General features: G+C 53.5%; 1 protein-coding gene across 1 annotated transcript; it reads left to right on the top strand.

The window, feature by feature from the left end:
• The first annotated feature begins 498 nt into the window (after window positions 1-498).
• On the top strand, window positions 499-14,295 carry RSPH1 (radial spoke head component 1). Its single transcript, XM_037144591.2, has 9 exons — window positions 499-585; window positions 2,099-2,212; window positions 2,315-2,420; window positions 6,186-6,276; window positions 6,781-6,916; window positions 9,015-9,086; window positions 11,073-11,232; window positions 12,147-12,302; window positions 14,138-14,295. The coding sequence occupies exons 1-9, from the start codon at window positions 532-534 to the stop codon at window positions 14,188-14,190; spliced, it is 942 nt and encodes a 313-aa protein (XP_037000486.2). The 5' UTR covers window positions 499-531; the 3' UTR covers window positions 14,191-14,295.
• Window positions 14,296-14,345: the final 50 nt, after the last annotated feature.

Below are 14,345 nucleotides of genomic sequence, written 5' to 3' on the forward strand. Positions count from 1 at the left end.
GAGGACGCAACTCTGTGGGCCCCCAACACCGCAGGGGCGGGAGAGCCTAGAAAGGTGAGGAGGAGCTGCCAAACCCGCGGGGGACCGAGAAGCCGAGGGGCGGGGTCGGAAGGGGCTGTGCCCAGAACCAAGCCCTCTCTGGAGGAGACCCGACACGCCTCCAGCGCCCCTCCTCTTCAGGGGCCTGATTCAAAGGTGGCTCCTTGTTGCCTCATCACTCAGCAGCAGATCAAACGGTTTCCCCGAGTCAGCTAAGTGGCGCGGAATTAGAGAGCCGAAGGGTACTAATTTCGCTCCAGGCCACGCCCCTCCCGTCCGGGGCGGCGATTGGTCAGTGAGTCCCGTTGCTATAACGTCGCACAGAGGCTGCAAGTGGCTCCTCCTCGCTCCTTCCCATTCCACAGCCCTTTTGCGGGGAGGTAGGAGGGGCTGGCTGCGTCTCCATGGTGACTGCAGACGCTGCAGTGCGGGCTGCTGGTGCTTACTGGAAAACATAATCGCAGCGGCTGGGATCAAGGCTGAGGAGAGGCCATGTCGGACCTGGGCTCGGAGGAGTTGGAGGAGGAGGGAGAAAATGATCTTGGGGTGAGAGCTCCGGGTGAGGGGTGAGCGCTTCCCGGGCTATGCGGTGGTGGGCGAACCCCCGGAGGCCCGGGTCGCATAATAGGGAGGAAGACCATAATAGTTCTGTAAGTTGGTGGTGAAAGGTAAAACGTTATGACCTCTGCTTGCCACATGCCTTCCCTCTCTGGCCCCCTCCCATTAAAGGCAAAGATTTCGAAGTCAAGCCCAAGTCCTCCTCCCTGCTGTTACCCTCCATCCGGGCAGTTTCTGTGGATGGCTGTGTCCTCCCAAGGTGCCATTATGTTCTTGATAAATATTTCTGCAATGGAGTTTGGCTCCTCGGGGTCCAGGTGAATGAAGGAAAGCTGCGTTCAGGCAGCCTTCAAGCCATGCTGAGGAGGTCTCAACCTCAGGAAGGTTTCCTGAAGATATTACCATATAGGTCTATGATCACATGTTATTTCTTCACTCTTGAGGGAACCCAGGTCTTTGGAATTGTTCCTCAGTTTAGGCAGCAGAGCGGAGGTAAGGGACGCACAAGTGCAGTGAGCTGGGCTCTGTGTGAGCATGTATGTTCTGTCCAGGAATGAACCTCACTCAGCCAGAGGGTGGCCATTTCCTAGCTGACAGGTTGGAGCCTCGGCCTCTCTCTGTCTGTGCAGGGTACAGGATTGAGATAGTTTCGAATGAATGGAAAAATCTAGCCCTGGCTGGTGTGGCTCAGTGGATTGGGTGCCAACCTGCAATCTAAGAGGTCACCAGTTCAATTCCCAGTCAGGGTGCATGCCTGGGTTGTGGGCCAGTAGGGGGCAAGCAAGAGACAGCTGATCCGTGTATCTCTTGCACATTGATGTTTCTCTCCCTCCCTTTCTCTCTCTGAGTAAATAAATAAATCTTAAAATGAAATAAAGAAATCTTTCAAAAGAAAAAGAAAAATCTAGCACCTCTGCTGTGATAGATGCCATCTGTGGCTGCCCGGACCCTTTAACTAGCTGTGTACCTCTATCTCCCACCTTCTACCTGCTTTGCTGCAGGGTGAGTACCTCCACGCACTGGAGCCACGCAGCCAGTCCGGAGAGCCAGAAGTGGCTGGGAGTTACCTCCCCCCCAGCAGCCAGCAGCTAGTGCTAAAAACCAGGACAAGCTGCTGTGATCTGCACTCCAGATTCCCCTGTTCGATGAGGCTGAGACTGGGACATCCCTGGATGTCACCTGTGCCTGGTGACCTCCTCTTCCTACCCGTTTCCCCACCCCCTGACTGGTCTCTCTGGGGAGCACTTCAAAAAAAGGCACTGCTCAGTGACCACCACGACGCCTGCCCAGTCAGCTTCCCAGTTTCTCTCCTCAGACGGCCCCACTGGATTTGTAACTTTTCCGTGCCCGGGCGTGCTTACCTGCCTCACCCAGACTGGACCGAGGATCGGGAGGACTCCACGCACTACTATTTATAAAATGCTTAGCATGTGGCTGGCACTTGCAGAGTGGCGGCGGTCACTGGGCTGCTTTTATTGGTTGTTGTCATTGTTGTTTTCAGGAGTATGAAGGGGAACGAAATGAGGCAGGCGAACGGCATGGCCACGGAAGAGCCCGGCTGCCCAATGGGGACGTGTACGAGGGGAGCTACGAGCACGGGAAGAGACACGGCCAGGTTGGAACTGGTGACTCGAGTGGGTGGTTTTCTATACCTAACATGCCATTAGTGAGTATTTAATTCAGGAGTTATATGAACCCTGTAATCAATGTGTTTCAGGGGACCTACAAATTTAAAAATGGTGCTCGATACGTTGGAGAATATTTTAAAAACAAAAAGCATGGTCAAGGCACTTTTGTATACCCCGACGGATCAAAATATGAAGGTAAAATGTTCTCACGAGGCAGGTTTTTGTGTTGCAAAGGTCTTCTTGGGGAATTGTCCGTGAATATGGAGATAAGTGAGAAAGTGTGAAGTTCTCCACATTAGACAGTCATTCAACAAACACAAACTGTGTTCCTGTGTTCACAGGGCTGATGCAGAAACCAGAAAGCCTTGCAATTGTGGGAAATGTGACGGCCCCCGTGACCGGCACGTTCTCTGCTGCGAGCCTGTGTGCTGAGGAGCCAAGGCAGGGAGGCCGCTGGGCCAGCACAAGCCTTGGGGAGGGGGCTGCGCCCATGACATCAGATGCCCTGTGGCATTTGTCTCTTGGACATTGTCTTTTCTGTTTCCATTTCTGGTCGTGGACCCCTTCAGAGGAGCACACTCTTTGTTTAGACCTGGTGGCACCTTCCCTGAGGGCTTCTCATCAGAGAGACATCCTGCCTCTTTAAACCAGTGTTCTGATCTCTGCCACACTTCTTTACGTGCCAGTGTTACGTCTCAGGGAGATTCTCATCCCCCTATTTCCAAGAACCGCACTGCTGCCACAGGCCCTGCCTGCTGTGCCTACAGCCGCAGTCTAATTCCGATAAGGGACGGAGGAAGTCCCAAACATGGGAAGAGAGACAAGGCAGGAGTGGGTGTGAGCCATCAGAATCTGTGCAAAATTCTATGTTCTGGGCTTCTTTTTGGGGAAGAAGTTGTCTAGTTCATCAGCTTTCCCGAGAGATCTGTCACCCCAGCCCTAAACTGTGGTGTCAGTAGGTGTGATCTTGCCCAGGGGATGTCATCCCTCCCGGCCTCAGCTTTGTCATCTGCAGTGAACTGATACATGTGGCATACTCAGAATCATCCCTGATGGAGGGGAGGCATTCAGTAAATGCTGGCTGGGTGCCCACGTACCTGTGTGGTCTCTAGGCACCGCTTCTCAATGAAGGTTCACTGACCGAGATGAAGGCAGTGTTAAGGGTGCAAGCTGGAGCCGACTGTCTCATTGCCGAGCGAACCCAGAACCCGGGGGTTCTAAAGCAGAGTTCATGCCAGAACCCGAGGCCGAGTGGAGCGGTGCTGCGCCCTCCCTGCCAGAGATGGGGTTTCTGTTCCATCTCATAGGTCTTAGAAGGCTTGCTCCGGAGGACACACCTGCTGCTTTTTAAATCAACTTTAAACAGTTTAACTCAGGGTTTAATTTATTCCTTACCAAATCCTTATGAACCTAGTCTCATTGCTGTCATTTTTTATTTCGGCGTAGATGTTAATACAGTTTGAGTGCCATACAAAGTATGTAACAAAGATACTCAGAAAGAGGGATTGAAGAGCATCTTAACACGGAGGTCAGCTGACACGTAAAACTTCTTTGGAAACAGTTGTAAGTTTTTGTCAATTCTGTACGGTTTTGTGGTGTGCAGGGGGCAGTGACGCCTCAGGTCCTTCTCTGAGGTCAGGAGCATCAGTGCTGCCTTCATCTCGGTCAGTGAACCTCCTTCCAACCATGAAGTCTAAGTGAGCACATAGCTGACTTCTTCACTGTCTTTTGGTGACAGCCGCTGTAAGGGACACAGAATGGGTTTCTGCTGGCTGGCGAGTGTGCCAAAACTGTGCCCGAGGCATAGGGCACGGTGCGGTCTCCCAGGTGCCAAGCCGCCGCTGGTCGGGGAGCCCAGGAATGGGCAGACGCTGCGGCACTGTGACAGGAGGGATCTGGAGGCCATTCTTAGGTAGGCGGTCAACTCGACCAGAGGCAGGGAAGTAGGGAGGCTTAGAGGGTGGGGGATGAGGTTGGAGGGGTGAGTGGGTGTCAGAGACCGAGGGCCAGTGAGGGCTGGGAGGTTGGAAGAGGAGAGGAAGGGAACCTAACTCTCCCTGCTGGTCCTGTGACCTGCCAAATATAGCCGATACACAGGACAATGTTTAATGACAAAATTGTGCAGAAATAAGATGGTAGGACTTGAAGCTGGCTTTTCTGGAAGCTCTCAGATGGCAGGAGCTGGAGGAAGAAGTGAGTGCCTGGCTTTTGGGGTGCTCGTGGAGAGGAGGGCATGACACATTGAGACCGTACACACCCTGACCTGCTTTTTAGTTCTGCTCTGTGACCTTGGGCCATATGCATGATCTCTCTGGGTTTCAGGCGCTGCATCTGCTAAACCGCATTTTGGTTATTTCACATCTGAAATGAGGTGACGAGTGCAAGACCCTCGCTGGTGGGTCTCCAGAAGTGCTAGCTTCCTTCTCTTCCGTGTTTCCCTGACCCAGTAGCTGGGGTGGGTGGGGAGGGTCCAGCAGGGCAAACCAATGACCAACTGTGCTTTAAACGGGGGAAGAGCATCATGTTCTCTTTTATATTGGGAGGGCCTTTACTTTCCAATGGTCTTTAGTCTCCAGAGCAGCAGATCTGTAGGGAGCCACGGGGGAGAAGGCAGATGGAGAGATTTATAACTGGCAGGTGCTCCAGCAGAGAAAAATGCAGCCCAGGCCGCCACCCACTCACCCGCCAACCATAGGGGTTTCTCCTGGAAAGAAACATTGTTGAAAAACACTTTATTCTTGATATGTTCCAGAGTGATGAAAGAGTAAGGGATTAGGCGTAGGAAGACTGAAAACAAAAAGTTGCATTTAAAGGTAAAGCAATGGCAATAAACGTGTTAAAGGGCATTCACTTCAGAGGGAGGAGCCTGACTCGGAGCTGTCCCGTGAGCAGCCCTGCTGGTGGTCTTCCTCTGGGCCGCCCTCCTCGGTCTGCAGTTTATGGGACGTCATCAGTGCCGGTCACGGTGCTAACTGGTATCAGTGGACTGTGATCACTGGGCAGAGTCTCTGACAAGTTGTCAGGGAAACTGGAACTTTTGCAAAAGTTTGTTTACCCCTCCTCCCTGGCTTGAAATTTACTGCCTTTTGCAATTTCTTTTTTTCTTTCATTTTTGAAAATTTTCTGCAAAACACTTCCATATTTTTCTTGCTGAACTACCCTGGAGGCCAGCTTCCGTGTTGGTTTTTAGGGTAGTTGTGGACTTAGGAAACCTCTATTAAGGTTCTTTCAAATGTGAGCTGTAAGGTTTAAAGACACTGTGAGTTTTCGGTGAAGAAATACCTTCAGTACCTTCTAACTGATGACATTCAAGAACTAGTTTGTTGTTGTCCTAATGGTAGAGGCGTGTTAGGGATTTTGTGATCACTTTACCTATTATAATATGTCCCATCAAATCAGCAAGAAGTGAGCAGGCCGTGCACGGAGGTGAGCAGGAAAGGACGCCCAGGGGAGGGAGGAGTCTGCCCGCAGGCCCGGTTGGCAGAGACACAGTGTCCACTCGGACAAAGCCGAGTGCAGGTGGGGCTGCCCAGGGCGGCTGGGCTGGAAAGGCGCATTGGAGCCCGGGGGCAAGGTGGAGCATGGAGTGAAATGCTGGCACGTGGCCGAGGGTCAAGCCTTGAGGGGACCGCTGGATCACTGAACACACACAAGGCAGGGGAGGGGAGGGTTGGGACCCCCGGCAACAGGGCGGACAAACACTGGTTTGAATCCTTGCTGTGCTGCTGGCCAGCTGTGAGGCCTGCTGTCGGCACACGTGGGTCTCTGTGGCCCCATCACACACCTGCACAGTGGGCTCAGCGAGCCCCCGACTCAGCCTCCCTCAGCCAGCTCCCCACTGCAGGCCTCTGGTCGGCAGGCAGGGGTGTGGGGTGGAGGGGGTCAGAGTGGAAAGAGATGGTGACGGAGGGTGGGCTCCCTGCTTCTCACCAGGACTTGCTTTTGTGTCCTCTCTTCCAGGGGAGTGGGTGGACGACCTGAGGCACGGCCACGGCATCTACTACTATGTCAACAACGACACCTACACTGGAGACTGGTTTGCTCACCAAAGGTTCGGTTCTCTTTAGTGCTGTGGGTTGGTTCATGTAATGGGACTGTCACGGTGTCCCACTGAGAGACAGGATCGTGACAAAAGCCCACGAACCAGCTCTGCCCAGCAGCTCAGACCCTTCGTGGCTTTAAGGCGAGGCTGCTGGATGATGTGCTACGGGGCAGGTGCACACTCGTTGGAGAGAGCACATGGGTCCTTCACCTTAGAACCCTGCGGGCGTGAGAGACAAAGAGCCTTCTGGGGGCTGAGCCTCAGCCCCCAGAAGTGCTGCCTCTTCCGAGCAAGACCCAGCCGACCCGAAAGAAGGTTCCTGCCGGGCAGCAGGCGACACCCGCCCTGCGCGTGGGTACAGCGAGCAGGAGGTGTGCTTTGGTGGGGCAGATATAGAAGACAGGTGGCTCGTGTACCTGCGTCCACCCAGACCACCCTAAATGCCTGTCTTCTGCACTAGAAAGCTTGTCGCTGCTGCAGAACAGCAGGCTCTGTGCTCCCTGTCTCAACCAGGCATGGGCAGGGCACCTACATCTACGCGGAGACTGGCAGCAAGTATGTGGGAACCTGGGTGAACGGACAGCAGGAGGGCGCGGCCGAGCTCATTCACCTGAACCACAGGTACCAGGGCAAGTTCTTGAGCAAAAACGTAAGTTGGCGGGAAGTGATGTTTGCCAGTGAAATATGCAGCCCCTCCTCCCAGGCCTGTGTAACCGTGTGAACGGAAAATGCTAATAACTCAGGGAGACACTCCCATCCCTCCCAGTGTGGGAAATGGGGCAGCTGTGCCTCCCTCCAAGCACCCCAACACCCACAGAGGGCAGAGTGGGGTGCGGGGAGGCCTGACCAGTGAGTCAGATGTGAGGTCCTTATTTTTTGGGAACAACTAAATGTTTTCTGCTGTTGAGCACATGGGGGTTTTGACTTTGTGTCCCCTGGGTGCGTGAGGCTGGGGCCGGGGAGGAAGACCTCGGGCCCTTCCTTGCCTGGTGGCCGTGGGACTGGGGAACAGCATGGAGCGCCAGACCTTGGGCGTGAGGCCTCCGGGTCGGGGTACCCATGCCCGTCATCTGTGGGGAGAGCTTTGTGGTTGCTCTTGGCCTTCTGTCTGAGCCCTAGTGGGGCGCAGGGGGAGTCCTAGTGGGGCTCAGGGAGAGCCCCACTAACTAGAAGCCACCACCCCAACACTTGTGGCAGCTCCGATCCAGGGCCAGGCAGGCGCTGTCCCTGAGCAGACAGTCTGTGGAACAAATTGAAGGGGTTAGAGGTCGACACGGGGAACTCCTGAGTGAGTGAAGTAGCCTCAGGCTCTCTGAAAACTCGGTTTCCATTTACCTGTCGATGATGTCCTGTTATAGATGTTCCTCAAATCCACGTGGTTCACGTGTGATTCCCAGCAACCCTCTCGTGGGGCATTTGCTAGGACAGATCAGAGGTTTACAGATCAGTGAAGCAGACAGTCTGGAGACAGATCCAAGTGTGTCTAAAAATTCAGTGCTCAGTAATGATGTCATGTTAAATTAATAAAGAAATGATGGGAGAAGTCAAGAAACAGTGTCCGGACAACTTGGTAACCATTTGGGAGAAAATGAAAATCAGAGTTTGTCCTCCAGCTTATAGATAAAGGTACTTTCTAGGCCAAATAAAGATTTAAATGTAAATGAGAAAATCACAGCAAAAAGAGAGAGAGAGAGAGAAGTATTTATTAACTTTGAAGTGAGGAAAGAAATGTTCTAAAAAATATATAAAGAAAAAAACCAGGAGATTTTGCCTAATAAAAACAATCCTTTATAGATTAGAAAACACCATAAAGAAGATGTAAGAGTTACATGATGAATGGTGTTAGAATATTTGCAACACTTAATATATAATAGACATTAATCAATGTGATTTAAATGGTCAACATGTTGGGGGAAAAATGCAACCTGACAAATAACTTAAAAGATATGAGTTAAAATGACTTTTTTAATAATACAAATGTAAAGCTAGAATGAAGGGTTCTAGTCCAGGAGAAAACAAGGCTTTGAAGACACAGCGGCTCTGAGCGCTGTTGTGGGAATGGAAACTAGTTTCTCGCGTGTGTGTGTGCTGGGCTCACTGTTGCCCAGAAACGGCACTGCTGAAAATTCACCCTGGGCAACTACCAACCGTGTCGCTTTACCCAGAGACTTAACTCAGAGTGTGTTTCCCATGGCAGTCCTTGTTGAAGGAAGGCGTCAGCTCAGCTATCAGCCCCTTACATGAGTGAAGCAGATCCCCCACGGGGTAAAAGACCCGGCTGACAGCCTGTGCTGGGGAAGAACACTCGTAAATGCAGAAGGCGTTCCCGCCGTGTTTCAAGTAAAAACAGAGTAGGGGGTCAGTGTGCACGTGAGTGTGATCGGAGTTTTAATAAAAAACTTTCTGTTCCAGAAGCAAGGTTACAGAAACTACACGAAAATATTAGTAGTAGTCCCATCTGTATCTAGTTTGCCTGGGGCTGTTCACTTAGTGAAATTCTGTAATAAATGTATTACTTTTATAAAGAGATAAAATGTAGTTAAGTTTTAAAAGACAGACAACACAGGCCCCATACTTCGCGGTTCCGTTAGCCGACAGTTCATCGAAGCCCTCTCTGGTCCATAGTGGATGCCCCAGGTGGCGAGATGGGGGCAGGTTTTATGGGGTCACTTTTCTAAAGCGTTTGGACTTTCTACTGGGTCCGGGCTCTCAAGAGTGAAGTGCCCCCGGCTTCTCTCTGCTCGTAGCCCGTCGGCCCCGGGAAGTACGTGTTCGACATTGGATGTGAGCAGCACGGGGAGTATCAGCTCACAGACGTGGTAAGTGGCAGAGGATATCTCGTTTCCCGCCCTTGCGGGCAGGAGAGTGGCTCAGGGACACCGAGCCCATTGACGGTCAAGGTCAGGGGCCATGCCCGCTCTCAGGGGACTTTCACTTCTCTTCCGTCCTCCTTTGCTTGCGTGTGTTAGTCCAGAACCAAACGATATCACTCCACAGTTATCACTGAGATGCAGGCCCAGCTTTCCTGTGGAGGAACCAGCTGATTCCAAGCCAGCCGAGGGCTCTGGACAGTTAGGTCCCTGAAATGACGGCTGAAATCTGTCACCACGATGTCACCAAATTTGTGCAGTAACTCAGTGTTTTGGGGGTGTTCAGATGACTCGCACCAAGTAAAATTTTTCTTTCTTTCCAATTTTTAACATTAATATTAATGCTAAACTGATATTTTGTGTTCCCATTAACACTAGCCAGCTGATTTGTCACTGTTAGGCACCCACGTATGTGTGGGGGTGGCATGGGGGTGTGGTGGGGGCGTCTGTGCCTGCACTCCTGCTGTTATTGTCTGGCCAGGGCCTGCAGGTAACAGGCCTTATAGTAAAGCACCACAGGCATCCCCTCGGCACAGCTAGGGCACCCCGCCACCCAAGAGGGCCCCTGGCCCCCTCATTTCCCGGTTCCTTATCCTGTCCTGTTCTCCTTCCTTGTGTCAGTCCACCACAGCCACTTTGTTCCCCAAATGGCCTGTGGTTCCTCAAGGTCTGCGAGTAGATGTCTACCTCCCTGTTCCCCTCCCCCAGACCCTGCTGACTCCTGATTCACTTTCTGCCATGGGTTTGCCCACTGTAGACATTTCACGTGAGTGGAATCACACTGCATTTGTTTGTGTGCATCTGGATTATTTTGCTCAGTATGTTTTCGAGGCATGTCCCCGTTGCAGCAGGCGTCAGAGTTTTCTTCTTTTTGTGGCTGAATCATGTTCCCTTGACAGACGCTTGGGTTGTTTCTGCCTCTTGGCCAGTGTGGATAATGCTGCGACAGCCACTGGTGTTTGAATACCTGAGTCTCTGTGCTTTCGGATTTACGCCATGGGTGACATCGCTGGGTTGTATGGTAACTCCACGGTTCTTTTTTTGAGGAACTTCCCAAAGTCCTCTACGGGGGCGGCAACACTGCACGTGTGCACCAGCAGTGCCCGTGGTCTGCTTCCTGTTTCTGTAAGTGAGGTTCCATTGGAGCCTGGCCACGCTGGTTCACTACGTACCATCCGTGGCTCTTTCCAATGCCATGGCAGGGTGAGTGGTGGCCACAGGCACCGGGTGGCCGGCAAGGCCCCAGAGAGTTGACGGAAAAGCTCGCTGAACAATGGTTTTCAAAGTGCATGTTTCACCCTGTTCACACGTCACGGCGTCAATGTAGTGGACTGTGAGCGACGTTTAAAGAACTGAAATGGAATGAAGTAGAAAATCTCAAGTGGGTGTTGGTAATGAGCACGTGGGTTTTGCTTCAGGTTTGTACTTCGTGGCACAGGGTTGTGACCTGCCGTGGACTTCCTCCCGTGGGCCAAGTGATGGAAAGTAGCTGCCCTGGAGTTTTATTTTCTCTCCGTAATCCTTGAGACTAGAGCTTCAGTGTTTCCTCATCGCTGTCACTACAAGGTCGTCTTAGCATGCTGCTAGTTCTTTGCTTGTCGTGAGGTTAGCATTATCCCACAGAAAGAGCCCCAGAGTGGGAAAATGTGGCCGAGCCACGGAAAAGCATGTGTTGTCTAGGGTCCTACAAGCCCGCAGGCTTCCGGGTGTTGCGGGGACAGTGTAGGCCCGTGGCACCGCCGCTTCTCATCCCCGCTCCTTCCAGAGCCGTGCTCAGCCCCACGTGGTCCAGACGGCCGGCAGCTGATCTGGCCACCAAATCGCGTTGCACAAATGCTCCAGTGCAGTGACAGGCCTGTCCTCTTGCCCGTTCCTTTAAGTATGCCACACCGGGTTTACACAGTTGGCAAATTCACATTTTCAAACTTAAAATAGGAAAGAGGGGAAGAGGAAGAGGAGGAAGAAACATTGGTAACTACAGTTCCCAAATGGAAAGCTACCAAAATCACCGAACTGGCCTTGTGGACGCCGACCCTCGTGGAGGAGCAGCCGTCTGTGGATGTCCCAGGCCAGGAGGAGGTCCCAGGAATGGAGGGTACGGGCCTGCAGAGGTGGGGGGCGGGGCGGGGTGCTGAGAACAGCCTCTGCACAGACCAGCTGTAGGCCGTCTCCAGGGGAGAAGACACATGGGGCGGGTATCAGGGACAGCCTCTGGGACCCAAGCCTCCTGTGACCCGAAGGGCAGTAATCAGCAGGGTTGATTGGACAGGGTCAAGCCACAGCTCAGGCCCTCAACGACCTTGGCTGATTCCATGGGAAACCTTGGAGCTAAAATGTCCCTTGGACCATTTACCCCTCACCTTGGTCAGGGATTGGCTGTGGGCATGACCTCAGGAAAGTCAGCTGACTGCAGCTGCGTGACAGGCCCTTTCCTGGAGAAGGGTCTGGGCCATACTGTTCCATGTCCCTCAAAATGGTCTTCCTGAGAAGTAGGGAGACCGCCTGGGGTATTGAAGAATTGCCAGAGATTAACAGCTGAGCCAAGTGGGCCTGAGTGAACTAGCACTAACGCACTGGCTCACACAGGTGGAGAGGTCAGGTGGTCCAGCTTCAGGCACGGCTGGATCAGGCCTCTGCTCTCTGCTCTCAGGCCTTGGCTCTGTTCTCTTCCCATGGAGACTCATCCTCATTGACTTTATCAAATTGTAACCCAGTCAGTTCAAGAAACCTGGGGAACAGAGAGATTATCTTTTTCAAGACAGTCATCAAGACCCTTGGGATTAGGGTCATCATCCCTGAATCTGTCACTGTGGCTGGGGACAGGATGCTCTGTTGGCCAGGCCTGGGCCGGAGCTAGATGACTTACCCTGGGGAGGGGTGGTCCCCTGAGGGAGGAGCGGGGTGCTGCTCTCAGCAGGAGGGAGGGTGGGTACCACACAGGTAAGAAAGTGGCCACCCCCACCCAGGCCCTTGCTCCGCTGGACACTGTTTCCCTTCGTTTTGTCACAGCTGGGGAGGAGCCTATGGAGGAGGCGCAGCCTCTAACAGACGGTTCCGATGGAGAGAATGAATTCTTGAGGGCCAGTGAGGAAGACCCTGATGCCTTCAGGGAGGAGGGCAGTGAGTACGGCCGGGAAGACTTCCGCTACGACAACATAGAACAGGGTGAGCCCGAGCTCTGGGGGAGCAGGAGGCCTGGGGGGGAGTGAGGCGGCATCCGCACCAGGACAGGCTGCGAGGCCCAGGTCTCTGGGGCGCCTCTGCGAACTCCCGTCAGACCCCCGGAAGGCGGCTGCCTCCTAGGTTCCCCTACAACCCTCCGCAGCAACAGGGACAGCGGGTGCCAGCCTGCTCTCCGCTCTTTGCTGACCTCCATTTCTACCAGGAGAGCAGGCCCCAGCCCACAGCATCCTGCAAGAAATATGCAGCATGGCTGTGTGTTACTGCACGTTTACCGGGGCTGAGTCACAGGAGCATGCACAGGAGCTGGCAGTGCTGGGAACCAGCCCTTTTTAAGTGGGTTTGAATGAGCCATCAGTCTAGAAGCTTCTTCCCCTGCAGGTCCTGGGAGGAGGGGGTGACCTCGAGTCTCCTTGGGGCTTCTGGTTCCTAGAATCTTTACAGATCTCTCCCTGAGTGCTGAGGGCACTGCCAGCCAGCTCAGAGAGGGTTCTCTGCTTTCAGAACAACTTCCTGCATCTGATGTGAAGGGGTTATCTTGGTGGACAGGCTCCAGTGGTCGGGGAACAGCCTGGCCTAGGTGGTGCCCGGGCCTGGGGCCCCACACAGCCTCATTGGTCTCCGCTGTAAATGCAGAGCAAATACATTTCCCTTTTTAAAAAAAATAACATGTGAAATAATTAAATCACATAGAGCTGTTTGCTATCCAAAGGCGTTGGACACGCATAGCTTTGGACCTGGGTCAGCCATGCGCCACCCAGTACGGTGGCGATGCACCGAAAGGCCGTGGCTGAGAGCCGGGCCCGGAAACCTGGCTTTGCTGGTCGGCAGCCTGTGACTGCTCGTATCTCGTGTGCGTGATGCAGTGGGGGGCAACCCCTCAGAGGCACAGTGACCGGTGGCTCATGTCCGTGCAGCACGGAGATGCTCGTAGGAGGAGGTTCTGGGCAGGTGGCAGACACAGTTCTCGCTCAGCCCCCGTGGAATGGGCAGAGAGCTCGAAGGACGTCAGCGACTGGACCGCCTTGTGACTTCAGCGTGCCTGCTGTGTGTCTGTCGTGCGACCTCTGTGTGCAGGACAGGTGCATGACTCACCTGGAGCAGCATTAGGAAGTACTTCTGAGAAGGGGGTGCCTGCCGCCGAGTTGAGGCTGCTGGAGAGGGCAGGAACGTCGCAACCGAGAAGGAAATGCTGCCCAGACAGGCTGCAGAGTCCGGGGGTGGGGAGCAGGGCAGGGTCCCTTTCCGATGGCCTTTCCTGGAGAGCTTGAGGGGGCATTTGGACCTGGTCCTGATCATCGTGGGGAGGGAGCCTCTAGGGAGGGCGCTCCTCTGGGGCTGGTGGGAGTGGGTGCCCAGGGGCCAGGCAGGAGGCAGGGGCAGGGGCTCCACTCAGAACAAAGTAGGTCAGTTTCCACCCAGAAGCCATGGTGGGGGAAGCAAAGGGAGGGGACAGGTGTGAGCAATACTCGGGATGAGGAGTCTGAGAATGGGAGGGGGAGGTTAGGTTGAGGCCGAGACATCAGGACCAGCTGGTGTCTAAGACTTCAGCTTCCTGAAGCAGCCTGGACAGAGGGAACATCCCCTGGAGAGGGAGCATGGCCTCCAGGGGACATGTGGCCAGGTCTGGGGACTCGGAGGGTTGGGCAGGGTGGCAGGCAGTGTGCTGGCCTCCCCTCGGGTGGAGCCGAGGATCTGTGAAGTGTCCTGTGGTCACCAGACAGCCCCCACACAGAGAATTATCCAGTCCAGCAAATAAAGAGTTTTAAAATAGAAAAAAGTTCATATCAAATGTACTCATGTTTCCCTTTCCTTCCCAGGAAATGCGAGTTTGGAAGAGGATGAATTGAGACAGTCCGATCCTCCAGACTAAGATGGGGCGCCAAGGGTGGGGGCTGTGCCCTGCAAATGTCTGTCTCTCTGGAGTTAACGCCAACCAGTCATTAATCTTTCTTACTTAGTTTGTGAAGACGTTTTATGATGGCAAATAAATGTCCTCATTCTCCTTTGTAGATGAAGTCACCTGTG

Source organism: Artibeus jamaicensis, unplaced genomic scaffold, assembly GCF_021234435.1.
Source record: "Artibeus jamaicensis isolate MK-2021 breed Jamaican fruit bat unplaced genomic scaffold, CSHL_Jam_final scaffold_474, whole genome shotgun sequence".
Lineage (NCBI taxonomy): Eukaryota > Metazoa > Chordata > Mammalia > Chiroptera > Phyllostomidae > Artibeus > Artibeus jamaicensis.

What these genes read in the sequence shown, in the direction of transcription:
- RSPH1 (XM_037144591.2), top strand. Translation starts at nt 532, where the DNA reads ATGTCGGACCTGGGCTCGGAGGAGTTGGAGGAGGAGGGAGAAAATGAT. An exon ending in GGAGGTCCCAGGAATGGAGG is followed by an intron (nt 11,233 to 12,146) that starts GTACGGGCCTGC and finishes GTTTTGTCACAG; the next exon opens with CTGGGGAGGAGCCTATGGAG. An exon ending in CTACGACAACATAGAACAGG is followed by an intron (nt 12,303 to 14,137) that starts GTGAGCCCGAGC and finishes TTTCCTTCCCAG; the next exon opens with GAAATGCGAGTTTGGAAGAG.